Here is a 15,891-nt window from a genome sequence, read left to right as displayed (position 1 = left end):
AGTGTAGGGTTCATTCTTTGGATTAGCTTGTTTTGGATAAACCTACAAGTATTTGGGCTGAGAAAGCCTTAACTTTCGGCATCAGGCTGCAATTCTCATACAGGTGATGTGTCATTACCAAAAGAGACTCCACTGCATTAGCTGTCATGGTTATGATGGGAAATTTTGTCCAATTTCGTTCATGATTCTCCATGCCTGCTTTCAATTAACATAAATTTGATTGTGAAAAAGAATACAAATTTAGCACAGTTGCTAAAAAGGGTAAATTTCTTCTGCTTTAAATTTGATATCCATTATAACTTTTCAGTCTCCATCTCCAATATTAGGTTAATAACAGCAATGTAGCTTTTGGGAATGGTTCTTTAATGCATGCTAAACCATCACCCCCACTGAACATTTCACTGAAAAATATTACTTTGCAAATCTTTCCTCATATGAGAGATATTGTTTACCATCCATCTATCCAGCCAAGTTGATCAGAATATAAATTGCATACTCCCCATCCCTTAGAACAGGGGTGTCAAACTGCCGGCCCATGGGCTGGACGCATCACGAGGAAACCACGCCCACCCCATTGCCAGCAATGGGGAAAAAGCTTCGATACGTCGCGCGGCGTCACGTGATGTCGCAAGTTTGACATGTCTGCCTTAGAAATAGACACAGCCTAATTAAATTGCCTAACTGCTACAGGTTCCCTCCTTTGTAGTCACATATCCAACTTTTGACAAGTAGTCATGAGGCCAAATTGAGCCCAAAATTTATCTTGCTAAGTGAGACATTTGTTAAGTGAGTTTTATACTGTTTTATGACTTTTCTTGCCATAGCTATTAAGTGAATCACTGCAGTTGTTAAGTGAATCTGATTTCCCCATTGACTTTGCTTGTCAGAAGTTTACAAAAAGTGATCACATGACCTGGAGACACACAACCATCATATATATGAGTAAGTTACCAAGCACTTGAATTTTGATCATGTGACCATGGGGATGCTGCAATGGTCGTGAAAAACAGTCATAACTCAAAAAAAAAGTCACGGCAACATTGAAACTTGTCAGTGATTTCCTTGACAACATTCAGTTCCTGATGGACATATTACACGTCGGAGAAAAGGGAGTTTTGCATGTCGATAAAGGTTCGCCATACGTATTTTTCGTTCGTTCTCCCTTCCTACTTTTCACTGGGACCGTCCAAAATTCCCTACGAGAAGTCGAAGACACACTTCAACAGCAAAGGGCCATGACTTCATTTAACATCTAATTCACACTAGAATTGCTATCCACATTAGGCAACAGAAAGATTGGGTGGAGGCGGGAATGTACATTTCTGCCTTTTCTCAGCATCATAGAAGATTGGTACTGCACTCTTAACACTGCCTGATTATATTGCCTGCAGAGTAAAGTAAGTTTCTGGAAAGGCCCAGTCTCTGGACAAGATGCCACATGTGACATAGGCAGTGGGAGATTGAATATGCCGCTTAGGAAGAGGAAAGTCAGTAGGGCTGTTAACAGGTCCTGGAGCCAGAGATCTAGAACAGCCATCGCTGGTTTACTTCCATCTTTGTAGAAGAAAGTCCTCTGAGTAAGTGGCAGAAAGTGCAGAGAGCTGTTGCATAAGGTAAGGAAGGGCAAGTGACCAGGCAGGCAGTGTGATGTCATGACACAAACCCTATACCAGTGGTGGCGAACCTATGGCACGGGTACCAAAGGCAGCACTCAGAGCCCTCTCTGTGGGCACGCGCGCCGTCGCCCCAGTCCTAGGCCTTCAGCTGGGTTTTATAAAACCTTTTTGCTTTAGGCCTCTGCCGCCGTGTGCAAAAAAAAAAAAGGTTCAATCAATCAGCCAATTTCAACTTCTCGCGGGGAAAAAAAAGATCTCGCAAAGTTGGAATTGATTGATTGAACTTTTTAGTCCCACCCAGTCTGCCGTTACCACCGCAGCCACGCCTACCCAATGGGCCACACCCACCAAATTGGCCACACCCAGCCAATGGGCCACATCCAGCCAATGGGCCACACCTACCTGGCACCCGACGATGCATAAGTGGGTTTTGGGTTGCAGTTTGGGCACTCGGTCTCTAAAAGGTTCGCCATCACTGCTCTATACCTTACATTCTTACATCTGATATAGGGACACTAGTGTGAATAAGTAGGGCTTGCCCAATGATATCACAAGGCACAAAGTAAATGTTAAATGTTGGTATCTGCCTTGAGTATGTATATCTAAGTTCAAAACAAGTATCACAAATGCAAGTTACATAAAATGTACAAGTTATCTTAGCAATATTCAGCAATAGTTTCCTTTCTTAACTCAAAAGCTTCCCTCATCCCCCTGATTTGTTCCTAATCATCTGCAGGAAGTCAAAAAGACCCAAATGATAATTACCCCTTGGTTTGGAGGCCAAAGTCCTGCCAATGTAGTAATGTGCAGCCAAGTATTGTATGGGGTCCAGTTAAAATCCATTGGCAGAAGGCACTGGCAGTTTAACACCAATTAGTGCGTTAAAATACTCTTGCTCTCTAAGCCAATTTGCTTGCCACTTGAAGTAATTAGCTCCATCTGTCTAAGTAGAGGGCTGAATCTGAACTTGATTTTAAAAAGACAGAGAGTCAGGATAACAATTTGTGGTTTTTCCATTTGTGAAGGATAATCATCAGGCACGTTGTGAAAAGAAATACTTTAGAAAATGTTCTAGGAAGTCTAGCATCTTTTAGAAGTTTCATCAAAGTCTATAATTAGGAGCATGGCCTAGAGACATAGTGGGAATCAGGTACATATCAGATGTAATCCCAACCTGACATTTGGATCTCTTGAAGGAAGCTTTCTCCATGCTTTAATATGATTTATTTTATTCGTTTTCTAATGTAAAATTAGAAAAAAAAAAATTTAAAGCCATTCAGAACTACAAAAAGAAATAACAAATAAATATTCTTATAGTGTTCTAGCGAATCTAAATCTTCTCTCCAGAGACGTTATTAGAATGGATGATGAGACATTACTAGGGGTTCAATGTAGAAATGAAACTATGAAGGGAATGCTTTGTTTTGATCTTCTGTTCTGCTTTTAACCTCTCCCCCCCACCTGCCCCCAACTGAGACACTATACAGCCAGAGTGGATTGCCACTTGAGTTGGAACAATGGTGCATGACAGTTATGATTGTTTTAGCCAACCTTCTTTCACAACTGTCTTGGATTACAATGCAGGTCAACCTCAATCAATGGGAGACGTAGTACAATACTTTTTGAGGACTACTAGTTGGGAAGCCTAGGTATGTCTTTACTCATATCATGAACTGCCAAAAGGGCTGCTAATAAATTTGATAATGAAATAAATATCACTTTTCTCTTAAAAACTGTCAATTTACAGTATCAGAAATAATCAACTTTTTCTCTGTGCTCCCTTTTCCAAGAATTAATCCCATAAAAGAGCATGTTTTGTTGAGAAAAAAGATGTGTGGATATTGTTTTGTAAGCTAGACTTCTTTAGGGCAAATATTTTCCTGCTGTCTTTCTACTGTTTTTACTTGACAGGGATACCCAATTATAGAAAATGGAAAGAGAATGGAAGAGTAAGAAGCCACATTTATACAGATATTTTTTATGGAGACTAATAGATAGAGATAGAAAATCTGAATTATTGACTGATTTTAAGGTAAATAGAAGTATAATATAATGACTGTGAGCCACCCAGAGTAAATTAAATAAATAAAATAAATAATTGATCTCACAATAATGAAAACTGTAGTTAGATGATCTGCATGCCTGCTCAGTTTGCTACTTAGGGGCTAAACTGAGAAGTTTGCTTCTTAGTTAAAAACAACTGTAGAGTAAAATACTTTAAATAACAGTAACTATTGACAGGTGAATATTTTCTGTCCCCCCCCCCAAAAAAATCTGGATTTAGACTGGAAAACATTCAAGCAGAAATCATCTTCAACCAGAAAATATGGATTGCTAGCTCTTGAAATAGAGAGGATTCCCAGCTATGAAGTAGGATCCATGCCAATTTTAAGTGAAAAAGACAATATTTATGTGGAAGCAGGCTCAGGAATAAATATTTGTCTTGCTCCCAAGCAGTTGGCCAAGGAACAACCTCTTATATGAGGATAAACATGTTTTTTAATTACCTTTATGCTCTCCTTGTCATACACATTGTCAAGATAAATTCAGAGAACCTACCACATATGCAATAAGGGTGTGAAGTTTAGTGGTAGTAAGGTTGTAGGTACAATCTTTGACATCTTCAACTAAAAGTTCTTGCTTTCCTGTAGAGCTCTTGCAAACAAATAGTAATGGCTCATGTGAAGAATGCTTGGTGTTTCTAGAGCAAACTGCCTTGAGGGCTTTTTAAAGGTGAACGATAAACATTATTTTTATTTCTTGTTTCTAAATGCTGCACCAAATACTGTATGTATCTATATTCTCCCCATGCCATATTAAGTTACACTACCAAGATAAATAATAGTTCCAACCTGGGGGAAATGTGCTAGGTTCAGCACTATCAGGAGAGCTTTTAGTTTATTTCTTCATGTATGTATGTATGTATGTATGTATGTATGTATGTATGTATGTATTTCATTTATATGCCCTCCATCTTACAGTTCAAGGCAAATATCCAAACACTTACTTACTCACTCACAGGGATACTGGATGAGGAGGTTATCTGAGAATCCCATTAGATCAGGGGTCTTCAAACTTGGCCCTTTTATGACTTGTGGACTTCAACTCTCAGAATTCCTCAGCCAGGCACGCTGACTGAGGAATTCTGGGAGTTGAAATCCGCAAGTCATAAAAGGGCCAGGTTTGAAGACCCCTGCATTAGATCCAACAGAACTGACAGACTTTGTGTCTCTTTCATTAGGTAATATTGTCTGAAAGGGTCTAAGGATCACACTTCCTCTGTTACAACGCTGCTTTTTAAAATAAAATCCCCCTGAAGATTTGGACCATCTGATCCTGCAACACTTGACATGATATCTGAAAACCTGTTTTTTTTTCCCCTGAAACTTTGGGAAAAATTGGATGCGCTTAATTGATACCAAGCCTACAAGACTAAGCCTACAAAACTAAGAAACAAATGTGTTATAGATCAGGACTACTTTTATGGTAAAGCTACGATAACAGAATCTTACAAGTCGAATGTGCTTACCCCCTTCCTCATTTTATCTCCTTATGAGCAGGGGAGACGCTTATCTGAGACATTTTCTCAAAATAGTTTCTTGGCTGGGACTCAAGCCCCACTTATCTGATCATTGCCTTGGTAGCAGTTCTTCCTGCTGTCCTTCACGTTTGTTCCTTAGGTCCTGTACTGTATATTTGATGTGCAAAGTCTGCTTTTTTGGATAAGGTGCGTTTGTTCCCCCATTATGTTCTTGGCCTATCTTTCTTGTTCAGTTTAGATATTGCATCTGTTTTTAATCTTTATGCTGTTCAAGGAAGGAAGGAAGGAAGGAAGGAAGGAAGGAAGGAAGGAAGGAAGGAAGGAAGGAAGGAAGGAAGGAAGGAAGGAAGGAAGGAAGGAAGGAAGGAAGGAGAATCCAGACATCATTATTCTATACTTATCCTGTAATACAGGGTTTGTTCCTAAGGCAGAATAAAGCTCAGGGGCAAGGAAAATTATGCTGGCCCCATCTTTTTCTTGATTCAAGGATGGCAGAAATGCACATTAATGCAGCTATGGGGATGAGCTTTTGAACCAGGATCTCATGTCACACAGTGGTATGCAGGTGTAGGAAAGTATTAATGCAGGCTTTAGCAATTTCAAGCTAATTATGAAACCAGCCTTGCCCAGCTCACTGAACTTTTGTTTCTCAAAAATAAATAAATAGAGGGATTTCCCCCCCCTCCTCCACAAACACACTTGTTATCAGCAAGGGAAAGGAATGCTTTGTGGGGTGAGAAGACACTTCCACACGATCCACTCCATTACCCCCTATTAACTTTCTAAGCACCCTGGAACCTTTACATAAAATACCAAGAAAACTAATTAGGGCAATAAAGCATGATGATTTTTGTCAGGCAGCCAGAGAAAGTGAGCAACCCTTTCTGATTTTCTCTTTACTTTGTGTGTGTGTGTGTGTGTGTGTGTGTGTGTGTGTGTGTGTGTGTGTGCGCGTGCGCGCGCGTGCATGTGTGTGTGTGTGTGCGCACGCACACACACACACACACACACACACACACACAGGCAAGTTGCAAGACTTTGTAGTGAGAAATTACTTTGCAGTTAACAAAAAGGAAAAGCTTGAAGCCAGAAAAAAGTGAAGTGTTTTGCAGAAGAATGGTATATACCAGTGATGGTGAACCTTTTAGAGACTGAGTGCCCAAACTGCAACCCAAAACCCACTTATGCATCGTTGGGTGCCGGGTAGGTGTGGCCCATTGGCTCGTGTGGCCAGTTTGGTGAGTGTGGCCCACTAGGTGGGTGTGGCCCATTGGGTGGGCATGGCTGCGGTGGTAACGGCAGACTGGGTGGGACTAAAAAGTTCAATCAATCAATTCCAACTTTGCAAGATCTTTTTTTTCCCCGCAATAAGTTGAAATTGACTGATTGATTAAACCTTCTTTTTTTTTTTGCACACGGTGGTGGAGGCCTAAAGCGAAAAGGTTTTATAAAACCCAGCTGAAGGCCTAGGACTGGGGCGACGGTGCGCATGCTCACAGAGAGGACTCTGAGTGCCGCCTCTGGCACCCGTGCCATAGGTTCGCCACCACTGGTATATACAGTTTAAAATGATACATACATTTCCCCTTCTTTTTCCTAGGCTCTCGGATAGAGACATATAAATGTTTTATCATGTGCCCTATTCAGTTTACCAAGGCTTCTTGCTCCTCTCCCAGTGGTTAGGAATTTCTCTATTTTTATACAGTGTATATCCTGAATGGCATTTTTTATTTATCTTGACAATCAGGAGGCAGAATACAACTGGTCCTATTTGCAACTTGCGTCGCTGACTGTATAGAGGGCATTATTCAGGTTCTGGTGCCCAGCAATATTGCAAGTACAATATTGGTGGAAGCTGTGGCCAGGGTGGCCCTGGCAGCTTCAGCTGCTGTTCCTGTGACAAGTACATGGAGTTTGCAAAGGCAATAGGCCTTCTCAGTTTTGGCCCCTGTGCTTTCAAACATCCATCCCCCACAAATGCATTAGGTCTCTTCTTCTTTGCATTCTATAACATAGTAAAAACAAAGTGCATTGCGTGTGTGTCTCTGTGTCTGTGTCTGTGTTTGTGTCTGTCTGCCTGCCTGCCTGCATGCATGTTTGTGTCTGTCTATGAGTGTGCCCATGCACACGCCTTCAAGTCAGTGTTGACTCCTGGAAAATCTCTGGAAAGTAACTGCAGTGTTTTGTTCAATAAAGCGAGTGAGTAGTCCCTATATCAAATTAAAATGAGATGTCATAAAGGACACATTCAGTGGCACAAGTGCTAACTGTGAAGTTGGTTTGTTGGTTATAGGTAATTTGAAATGTCTCACCTAAAGTTTCCAAATATTATAAAAGAGTCAGGGGAAGTTCACCACCCTGAGTCCCGTAAGGGAGATAGGGCGGTATATAAATTCAATAAATAAATAAATAAGTGCCTCTAAGCAAATGGACCACACAAAGATCTCTAGTAGGGACTACCTGATTTATAAGGCATGTGATTTATGAAGGATGTGATTCAGAATTTAGGGGTTTAGATGCAGAGATTGTGGCTTTGCCCCAATGGGAGGCAGAAGAAGTACCATTGAAATGATCTAATGCAGCCTTCCCTAATTTACTGCTTTTGAAATATGATTGACTACAATTTCCATTCTCCCCAAAACATGGCCCATGCTGACTGTCAGATAATAAAGGTTGTAATCAATATATTTGGGGAAAGTTAGCCTAATACCTGCCCCAAACTATTATGTGCTTGGAACAAGGAGAATAGTAGGTTGAAGATAATTGAATTATGTTCATGATGAAATCAAGAAATATGCTTCGGGCAAACCTGTCTTTTGATCAGGGCAGGTTCTATAAGCTTTGTTGCTTTTGCAATTAAGTTGTTCAGTTGTAATGAGACTGAAGCCCATTTCTCACTTGGCAAATTGCAACCACTTCAGATTGTGGCTGGGGGCTCACAAGATTGTACTTACTTTAGTGGAATAAAAACAATATATTTGAGGCAATTTACGAACACCATAAAAGCAATATAAAGCAAAAGGATATGTTACAATTCTGATGATCTAAAGCTTTCCTCCGTTAAGAGGATTCATAAAATCTAGCATATGGAAAGGTCGACATCTTTTCAGGAGTGAAATGAGTGTAGAAGTTAAAGTAAATAGGTTCAAAATATTCCCTCCCCCCTCTTTTACTCTATATAAGAATGATTAATTCAGAGACATATATGCTTTCCAAATCAATTCAGTTTCTTTGTAGGGAAGATTGTGCATAACAGAATATCTGTTTTCGTTGTAGAAATGTATTCTTTCATAGCCCATAACTAACACTACAAATACAATTTGACACCAGGAAGAAATAGTCATTCGATGTTTCTTCAAAACCCTAATATTCTATGAAATCTCATGCCATTCTATACCTTGGGATGGACATTCGGATTTTGATGTATTTTATTACTTTTCACATTAGTTTGCATCAAATATAGCAAATACACAAACATATCTGCCTGAAAATTCACATTCATGTTGAAATCCTAAATAGGATCAGAATAGCTTGCTGTGCATCACCTGCATATACATACCCCACAAAAACAAAAGAGGAATTGATCTGAATTCCTTGAACAGTGATTTATAGATGCACTCTTAGAACTAATTACTTCTATAGTGGAGAGGATTATTTATTTATTTACTATATCCCACCTTTATTTTTTTTATGTAAACAACTCAAGGCAGGGAACATATTTAATACTTCTTCCTCCTTCTATTTTCTTCACAATGATAACCCTGTGAGGTAGATTGGACTGAGAGAGAATACTGGCCCAAAATCACCCAGCTGGCTTTCATGCCTAAGGCAGGTCTAGAATTCACAGTCTCCCAGTTTCTAGCCTGGAACCTTAATCACTAGACCAAGCTGGATCGCTTATGAACTTGTTCTGTCTGCTCTTCATTGGATATAGGTAGACTATCAATTTTTAGATTTAAACTGCACTTGAACTGGACAATGGACAACCCTTCAAACAGAAGGCACCTCTAAATATAACACTGTTATATCCAGCATACAAATATAGAACTATTGTTTGTAAAGCTGGACAACTGGGCTTCCTACTATAATTAAGCTAATGAAAAAATGGTTGATACTTTATATCAACTATAAAGTATTAAAATTAGGAGCTATTGAAAAAATTAGTGGTATTCTGAAAAATTCCTGATGATGTACACCTTTGCAACCATTCTCAGACAACTAACTAGAAAATGAACTGGGTTTTTTTTTAAAAAAAGTGCTAAAAGGAAAAGGATTTTGATCAAATTCTCATGGACAGCTGCAGAATTCAGAAAAACATGAATGTGAATATCCCATTTACAGAAAATAAATGGTAAAATTAATATAACCAAGAGCACTATCAAAATAAATTCTAAGGAAATTCTAAAGAACTCTTGAGACTGAAGTAGAAACAAACTAGCATACAATTGAGCAGGGGTCTTCAAACTTGGCCCTTTTATGACTTGTGGACTTCAACTCCCAGAATTCCTCAGGCAGGCACACTGGCTGAGGAATTCTGGGAGTTGAAGTCCACAAGTCATAAAAGGGCCAAGTTTGAAGACCCCTGCAATTAAGGATGAGAAAATATATTTTCCAACATTATGCAGCAATAGTGAACTATAAAATATATTTTATATATTTAATAATAATTCAAGATTTTAATATGTTAATATAATATAAAATATATTTCCAACATTATGCAGCAATATTGAGCAACAGTTCAGAAGATAAAATCTACAAGCCATTCAGTGTATACTTTGTCTAAATCCTTACTTTTGTACAATAGCTTTGGGGAAGACTCAGGATATTGGATATTTCTTTCTGAGGTTCTTGCAATGAACTCAGTGCCATCTGCAGTGATGCCAAAATTATGACACCTACATAGCAATGAAAATATTGCCATTATGTCCTTGCATCTCAATACCTGATTCACGTGCAGAAATCAGATTGTTGGTATTATGATGTCATTCTGCAACTTGTCATTTGTTCCCTCTTGCCCGTCTCCTCCAAGAGAAACAGCCAGGAATAGACAACTAATATCTCTACTCAAATACTTGGGACAGTTTTTACTTATTTTATGAATGCAAGCAAGCATTGCCTTTAAATCCCATTGGTTTCAATAAGTGATAGATAAAACATGCTTACCATTGAAAAGATCACTGAAATCAGTGATACTTAACAAGTGTTTAACTTTAGCTGGATCATGAGGGGAGATTTACAAAATGTCCAAAAGTGATTCAGATTCAATCTCTTTTATTGACCTGCACGATGCACTATAAATATTTATCTCCAGGAAAAGAGCATGTTTTAAATCAATGGTTTTATAATAATGTGTGGGTGGAACTTCAGAACTAATAATATCTAATCTTTGTTTTGAAGATTGAAATATTCAGCAACTTTGAGCCCTGCAAGGACAAATCTCTCTTTGGAAGATTGCTCAATTCAAGTCCAGTTAAAGATTTAAAAAAAAAAAAAGAGCCCAGGCCTTGATGCTGCCCATCAATGGTTTGGATGGCAGTCTAAAAAAATCATATGTCACCTCGACCAATTTTAACTAGTTTTTTTCCATCCTTCTATAGTGCAACATCTGTACACTCATGCAACACTCAGTGCATTCTTTATATTGTTTGCACTGTGCAAACAAATAGTTGTTCCCTGGAACTATTTCTTCCTGTACATATTTTTTTTCTAGACCTCTTTTATGGGTTTTTTAATCACTGTTTCCAGTTTGGTTTCTGTGAGAAAAAAAGTACAGACTATTAGAAAAAATATATAAACTCAAGTTGCTAATATGAATGTCTTTATACAAACCCATCATACAATCATATTATAAATACAGTTTGGGTTGCTTTACCTTTTCTGTACTGGTAACATCCAAAGTCACAGCACTATCCTTCTAAATTTATCCTACTCCAGAATTAATTTGTGTCTATTATCAAAAGCTTGAAAAGATACAGAAAAAGATAGAGAAATAAGTGGCGGGGGGGCAAAACAGGTGTATAGAAGTTTATTTTGTTTGAAAATCTCCATTCCCCCCCTCCTCCCCAAAAGCATTTTGAAAGTTGACACATTCCAGTGTATCACCTATCAAATATTGATTGTAGGAAGAGTGGAAGTGGAAGCTAAGTACCAGAATCAGGCAGCTTGTGGATGATGGGCTGTCCGGTTGTGCTTAAAGATGCAATTTAATCTAGTTGGGGTAGTCTCCAAAGTTTCGTGAACTGACTTTTTATAATAGAACTGAACGAAGAGAAATCTAATTCGTCCATTTCGAATGACGTTAATCGTATTGCAGACGTTGTCTGTTTGGGTTTCATATACACTCGTCTCCTCCCGTCCTCGAACCGTCTTGAACCTTGTTTATCCCAAGTACTTTCGTGTCGTTGACTTAGGGACAGAGAGTCTGTCTGTCTATCTCTATCTCTATATTTATCTATCTCTATCTATCTCTATATATCTCTATCTATCTCTATCTCTATCTATATATACATTATTAATTATATCTATATCTATATCTATCTATATCTATCTATCTATATACCAATAATAAATAAATAAAAGTAAACACCAGGGTAAAATCATCAAACTATAAGAGTTTAATGCCAATACACATACGCCAAGCTTTCGTCAGCTTCCTGCTGACATCTTCAGGGCTTAGACAGCCAGTCCATGGGAGAGTCTCTTATAGGTTGAATGTGGCCTACACACGGCCGCTGGACCTCGTTACCGCCGGAACGCAGCTGGTGCAATTAGGACCGGTAACGAGGTCCAGGGGCCGTGTGCAGACCACATTCAACCTATAAGAGACTCTCCCATGGACTGGCTGTCTAAGCCCTGAAGATGTCAGCAGGAAGCTGACGAAAGCTTGGCGTATGTGTATTGGCATTAAACTCTTATAGTTTGATGATTTTACCCTGGTGTTTACTTTTATTTATTTATTATTGGTATGGATGCACCCAGGGATCACGTTTTTAGTGTAATTATTAACATCTATCTATCTATCTATCTATCTATCTATCTATCTATCTATCTATCTATCTATCTATGTGTGTGTGTGTGTGTGTGTGTGTATAGCTATAGCTATATATCTATAGCTATATATGCTAATTAACATATTTTATTATTAAATGCACAAATGCACAAAGCCATAATTAAGTAAGATTACCACAACTGGATGGCCCAGCCAGTTTTTATTATCTGCTGGTTCCACAGCCCATATCTAAGTGCCAGAATCCATATGAGCAGTTCATCTTTTTCTTCACTGCAGTGTGCTTGTAATCCCATGGTTGATTTGGTTGAAGCTGACAGCCAAGAAGGAACAGGCTGCCTTTGGACAGTGTTCTGTTTGGGCGGGGGGGGGGGGGAGATGGTTGAATGATGCAGACGGATCAAACCAGTGCTGACTGGCATTTGCTTCCTTTTCTGTTTTCTGATTTATCTGCAGATGGAAAATGCCTCCAGTGCCCCAGCGTTCTTGTCAACCTTATCTGAAGGAGAAGATCTGATCTTTGGAACTCTCTATTCATTCTTTGGTAAGCTTGGGAGGAAGGGAAGCATTTTTGAAAAACAACAACAACCCCTATTTGGAGATTCTTTCACCCTGCTGGATGAGGCCAAGGCCTGTATTACACTACATCTCATCCCCCCCACACACACACACACACTTTTAAAGCAATTCAAGTTAGTGATCACTGTGACAATAAACTCTATAGGTTCATTATGGTACATGCTGGGCAAATTAGTATATTATTGTGACTGTTCTAAATCTTCTTCCCATCAACTTCATTGCAAGCATTCTTTTTTATAAAAAAAATATTTGAGGTTTTGGAACTTGCTTCAAGAAGCATCTTATTTTCTTGCAAGCACTTGGCTAGTTGGCATGGCTGGAAAATCAATCACAAGATTTTAAAATCTAGTGGGTCAAGGCAATGCTGCCTAAGAGAGCATCCAGAATTTTAAATTTTTTAAGAATTAAAATCCAGGCATCAGGTATTCAGTATTTTTTTTTATTATTAAAATTGTAATAAATAGATAGCAAGTTCCCTTCAGGCTATACATCTCAGTATACATCTCCATCACAAGCAGAAACACATTGTTTGGGCATGTATTCAACAAGCAGATGACCTGAAAACCCTCCCTTTTAGCTAGAATGAAACATGATTAGTATTTTTAAAGATAAAGCAGAAGTTGCTGAACAAGAGGCTGGAAACCACTGTTACCATTTCCCTTCCTCAAATTTCAATTAGAATGTGCAAGATACACAATTTTCAGGTACCATTATTGGGACAGAGGCAACATCTGTTCAGAATTTTTTTCTATTTTTTGGAGTACAAGTGAAAAATTAACTAAGGATGGTAGCAAGTTTAATTTGCTTTCTATACCTACTTTATAATGTCATGATGTCTGTCTGTTAATGCTTAAGATGCTTATGTTCCCTGGACCATCAGAGTTACTTCATTATGAATAGAATGTGTCTGTCAAGAATTGTATATTGTCCTTTATAGTATTTCTATGGAAAATTAATTTTAGATACTTTCTGTGTTTAAAATAGAGAATATATTTCTCTCCTTTGCTATGAAATGTTTTACAGGTGATTACTTAAAAGAAAAAGGGCATTCTCTTCTCCTTTTTAAAAGAATAATTTTATTTATTACTTGTGACAGTGATCTATCTTCCAAACGGAGTGGGGGATCTGGTTTCCCTTGCTACTCATCTCACTTTACAGGCCAAGGATGTGATGTAAAATGTATTTCATTTTTATTGAGTTTAATTTCCCACTAGTTGCTAATGAGTTATTTTGGCTGTTGGTCCTCGCCTGTCCCACATGTCATGTTTCAAGGGAAACAGAAAATAAAAAACTTTGTCCTGAAAGATAGCTGGTAATAGCAATAATTACCAGGCAGTTCCAGAAAGGTGGGACTAAGGGGAATATAGGGATAGGGATATAGAGATAGGGCGGTATATAAATTTAAATAATAATAATAATAATAATAATAATAATAATAATAATAATAATAATAATAATATAGTCAGAGAATATCTAGAAAAGGAGATTGAGACCTCCAGTCTTTCACTTGATAGACTCAGTTACTCTAGTATAATCATTTATAATCAACTAAATCACGGGTCAGCAACCCGTGGCTCTGGAACCGCATGTGGCTCTTTGAGCCTTCTCCTGTGGCTCCCAGCCTCCTCCACCATTTGCAGAGAGAGAGAGAGACAGAGAGAGAACTCATGCACCCTCTATTTCTTTTTAATTAAACTCTTCCATCAAGCTTTCCCCCCCCCCTCGCCTGCGCACGCGCACAGGTTTTACAGCTCCCAGTGTTTTCTTTTCTCTGGGAAATGGGTCCAAGTGGCTCTTTGAGTGTTTAAGGTTGCCGACCCCTGATCTAAATGATGCAATAATTTTTTTTCTTTTTCTTCTTTTTTCTTTTTTGGAATGTGAGTGTAGCACATTTTTAAAGCAACCACATTTTTCTGAGCCAGTCTGGAAAAAAAGCATCCACTTTTTAAATCTACTTATTAAAACAGCCATATCTTTTTTTCTCCAGACTCCATAAGCATTTTCTTCCAACTCTTTTTTTGTTCAGCATTGACAAACTTAATTCTTATGTGTTTAACCTATTTGTGGATTGTTTTTTTAATCCTACTCATCCACATACCAGCAGATCTAACATCAGCACAAAGCATCCTCAGGCAACTAGCAGGATTCATCATAAATACATTGTTCCAGGTTTTTCTTTGAGCAATGTTTGTCCAGTGCCTTGATCAGCAACAGGCAGGTAGTCTGTCCCAGTGCAGTCTGATGGATTTGACACATTTCCCTGCACTTTAAAAAAACCTGTGGATTACTGAGAACATTTGAGCTAGCCTTCTCCTTCTCCCTGTTATGCTTGTTTTCTATATACCCTGCAAATTCCCCACCTAATATAGAAAAATAATCACCATTCAGTTCTGCAAACTGCAGATAAGTTGATTAGTAGGCACTCCTCCTTCTAGAAAAAAAAAAGAGTTCTCAGCAACCATGGTTACAATGAAAAATGGGCCAAATCCATTGCATCCAGTTAGAACCAGACAAATAAAATAGCATTTCAATGCACACAAACCCAGCCTTCTGCCTTCCCAGAGACTTCTCTGCTTTAGCCTTCCAGAAGCAGCAGTAGAAATTAATCAGCGTCAGTCCTGTCTGCTTCTTGAAGATGCTTAATGATGCACTGAAAAAGGGATCACTGCTGTCAGAGTGGGAAAGGATTGATGGTCCCTTGGCAAAAATGACTTCTGAAATGAAAGGATCAACTGGGAGTCTGATCAAGCAAGCAATCCAGATCTCAGGGCACAAGTCAGCCAGGCCTTAGATTTCTAGAATCAATATCTAGCATGGAAATATGTGGAAATATTTAATGAGGTATGCCATAAAGGTTATTAAGGACACCCATCTTCAAAAAGATATTGCTCTGGATGATGATGATGATGATGATGATGATGATGATGATGATAATGACTATTTTTATCTCACCTTCATGTAGAACATCTTGGTAACAAATCTCTTTGTACTCATAACCAACCAGACCACTCTGATCAGGATCAGGTTATCTGTTCAATTTCTGTCTTGCTTTTAAGGAATTCTACATTCATATCCAGCAGCTGAATTCTGCGGTCTGCATACATTAATAAAATTGATGATATTTGCACAGCTTTCTTTTTTGGCCTTAT

At 38.5% G+C, this 15,891-nt stretch overlaps 1 protein-coding gene across 1 annotated transcript in view; it reads left to right on the top strand.

The window, feature by feature from the left end:
* Window positions 1–12,619: 12,619 nt before the first annotated feature.
* The window catches only part of LOC107289381 (opsin-5-like), a 27,392-nt gene continuing 24,120 nt past the window's right edge, over window positions 12,620–15,891 (top strand). The window contains exon 1 of the mRNA XM_015818128.1: window positions 12,620–12,707. Within this exon, the coding sequence (XP_015673614.1) occupies window positions 12,620–12,707 (88 nt within the window). The remainder of the gene's footprint in view (window positions 12,708–15,891) is intronic.

The sequence above is a fragment of the Protobothrops mucrosquamatus genome, unplaced genomic scaffold, assembly GCF_001527695.2.
Source record: "Protobothrops mucrosquamatus isolate PMUCROS unplaced genomic scaffold, P.Mucros_1.0 scaffold682, whole genome shotgun sequence".
Lineage (NCBI taxonomy): Eukaryota > Metazoa > Chordata > Lepidosauria > Squamata > Viperidae > Protobothrops > Protobothrops mucrosquamatus.
This window is presented reverse-complemented; position numbering and strand designations above follow the sequence as displayed.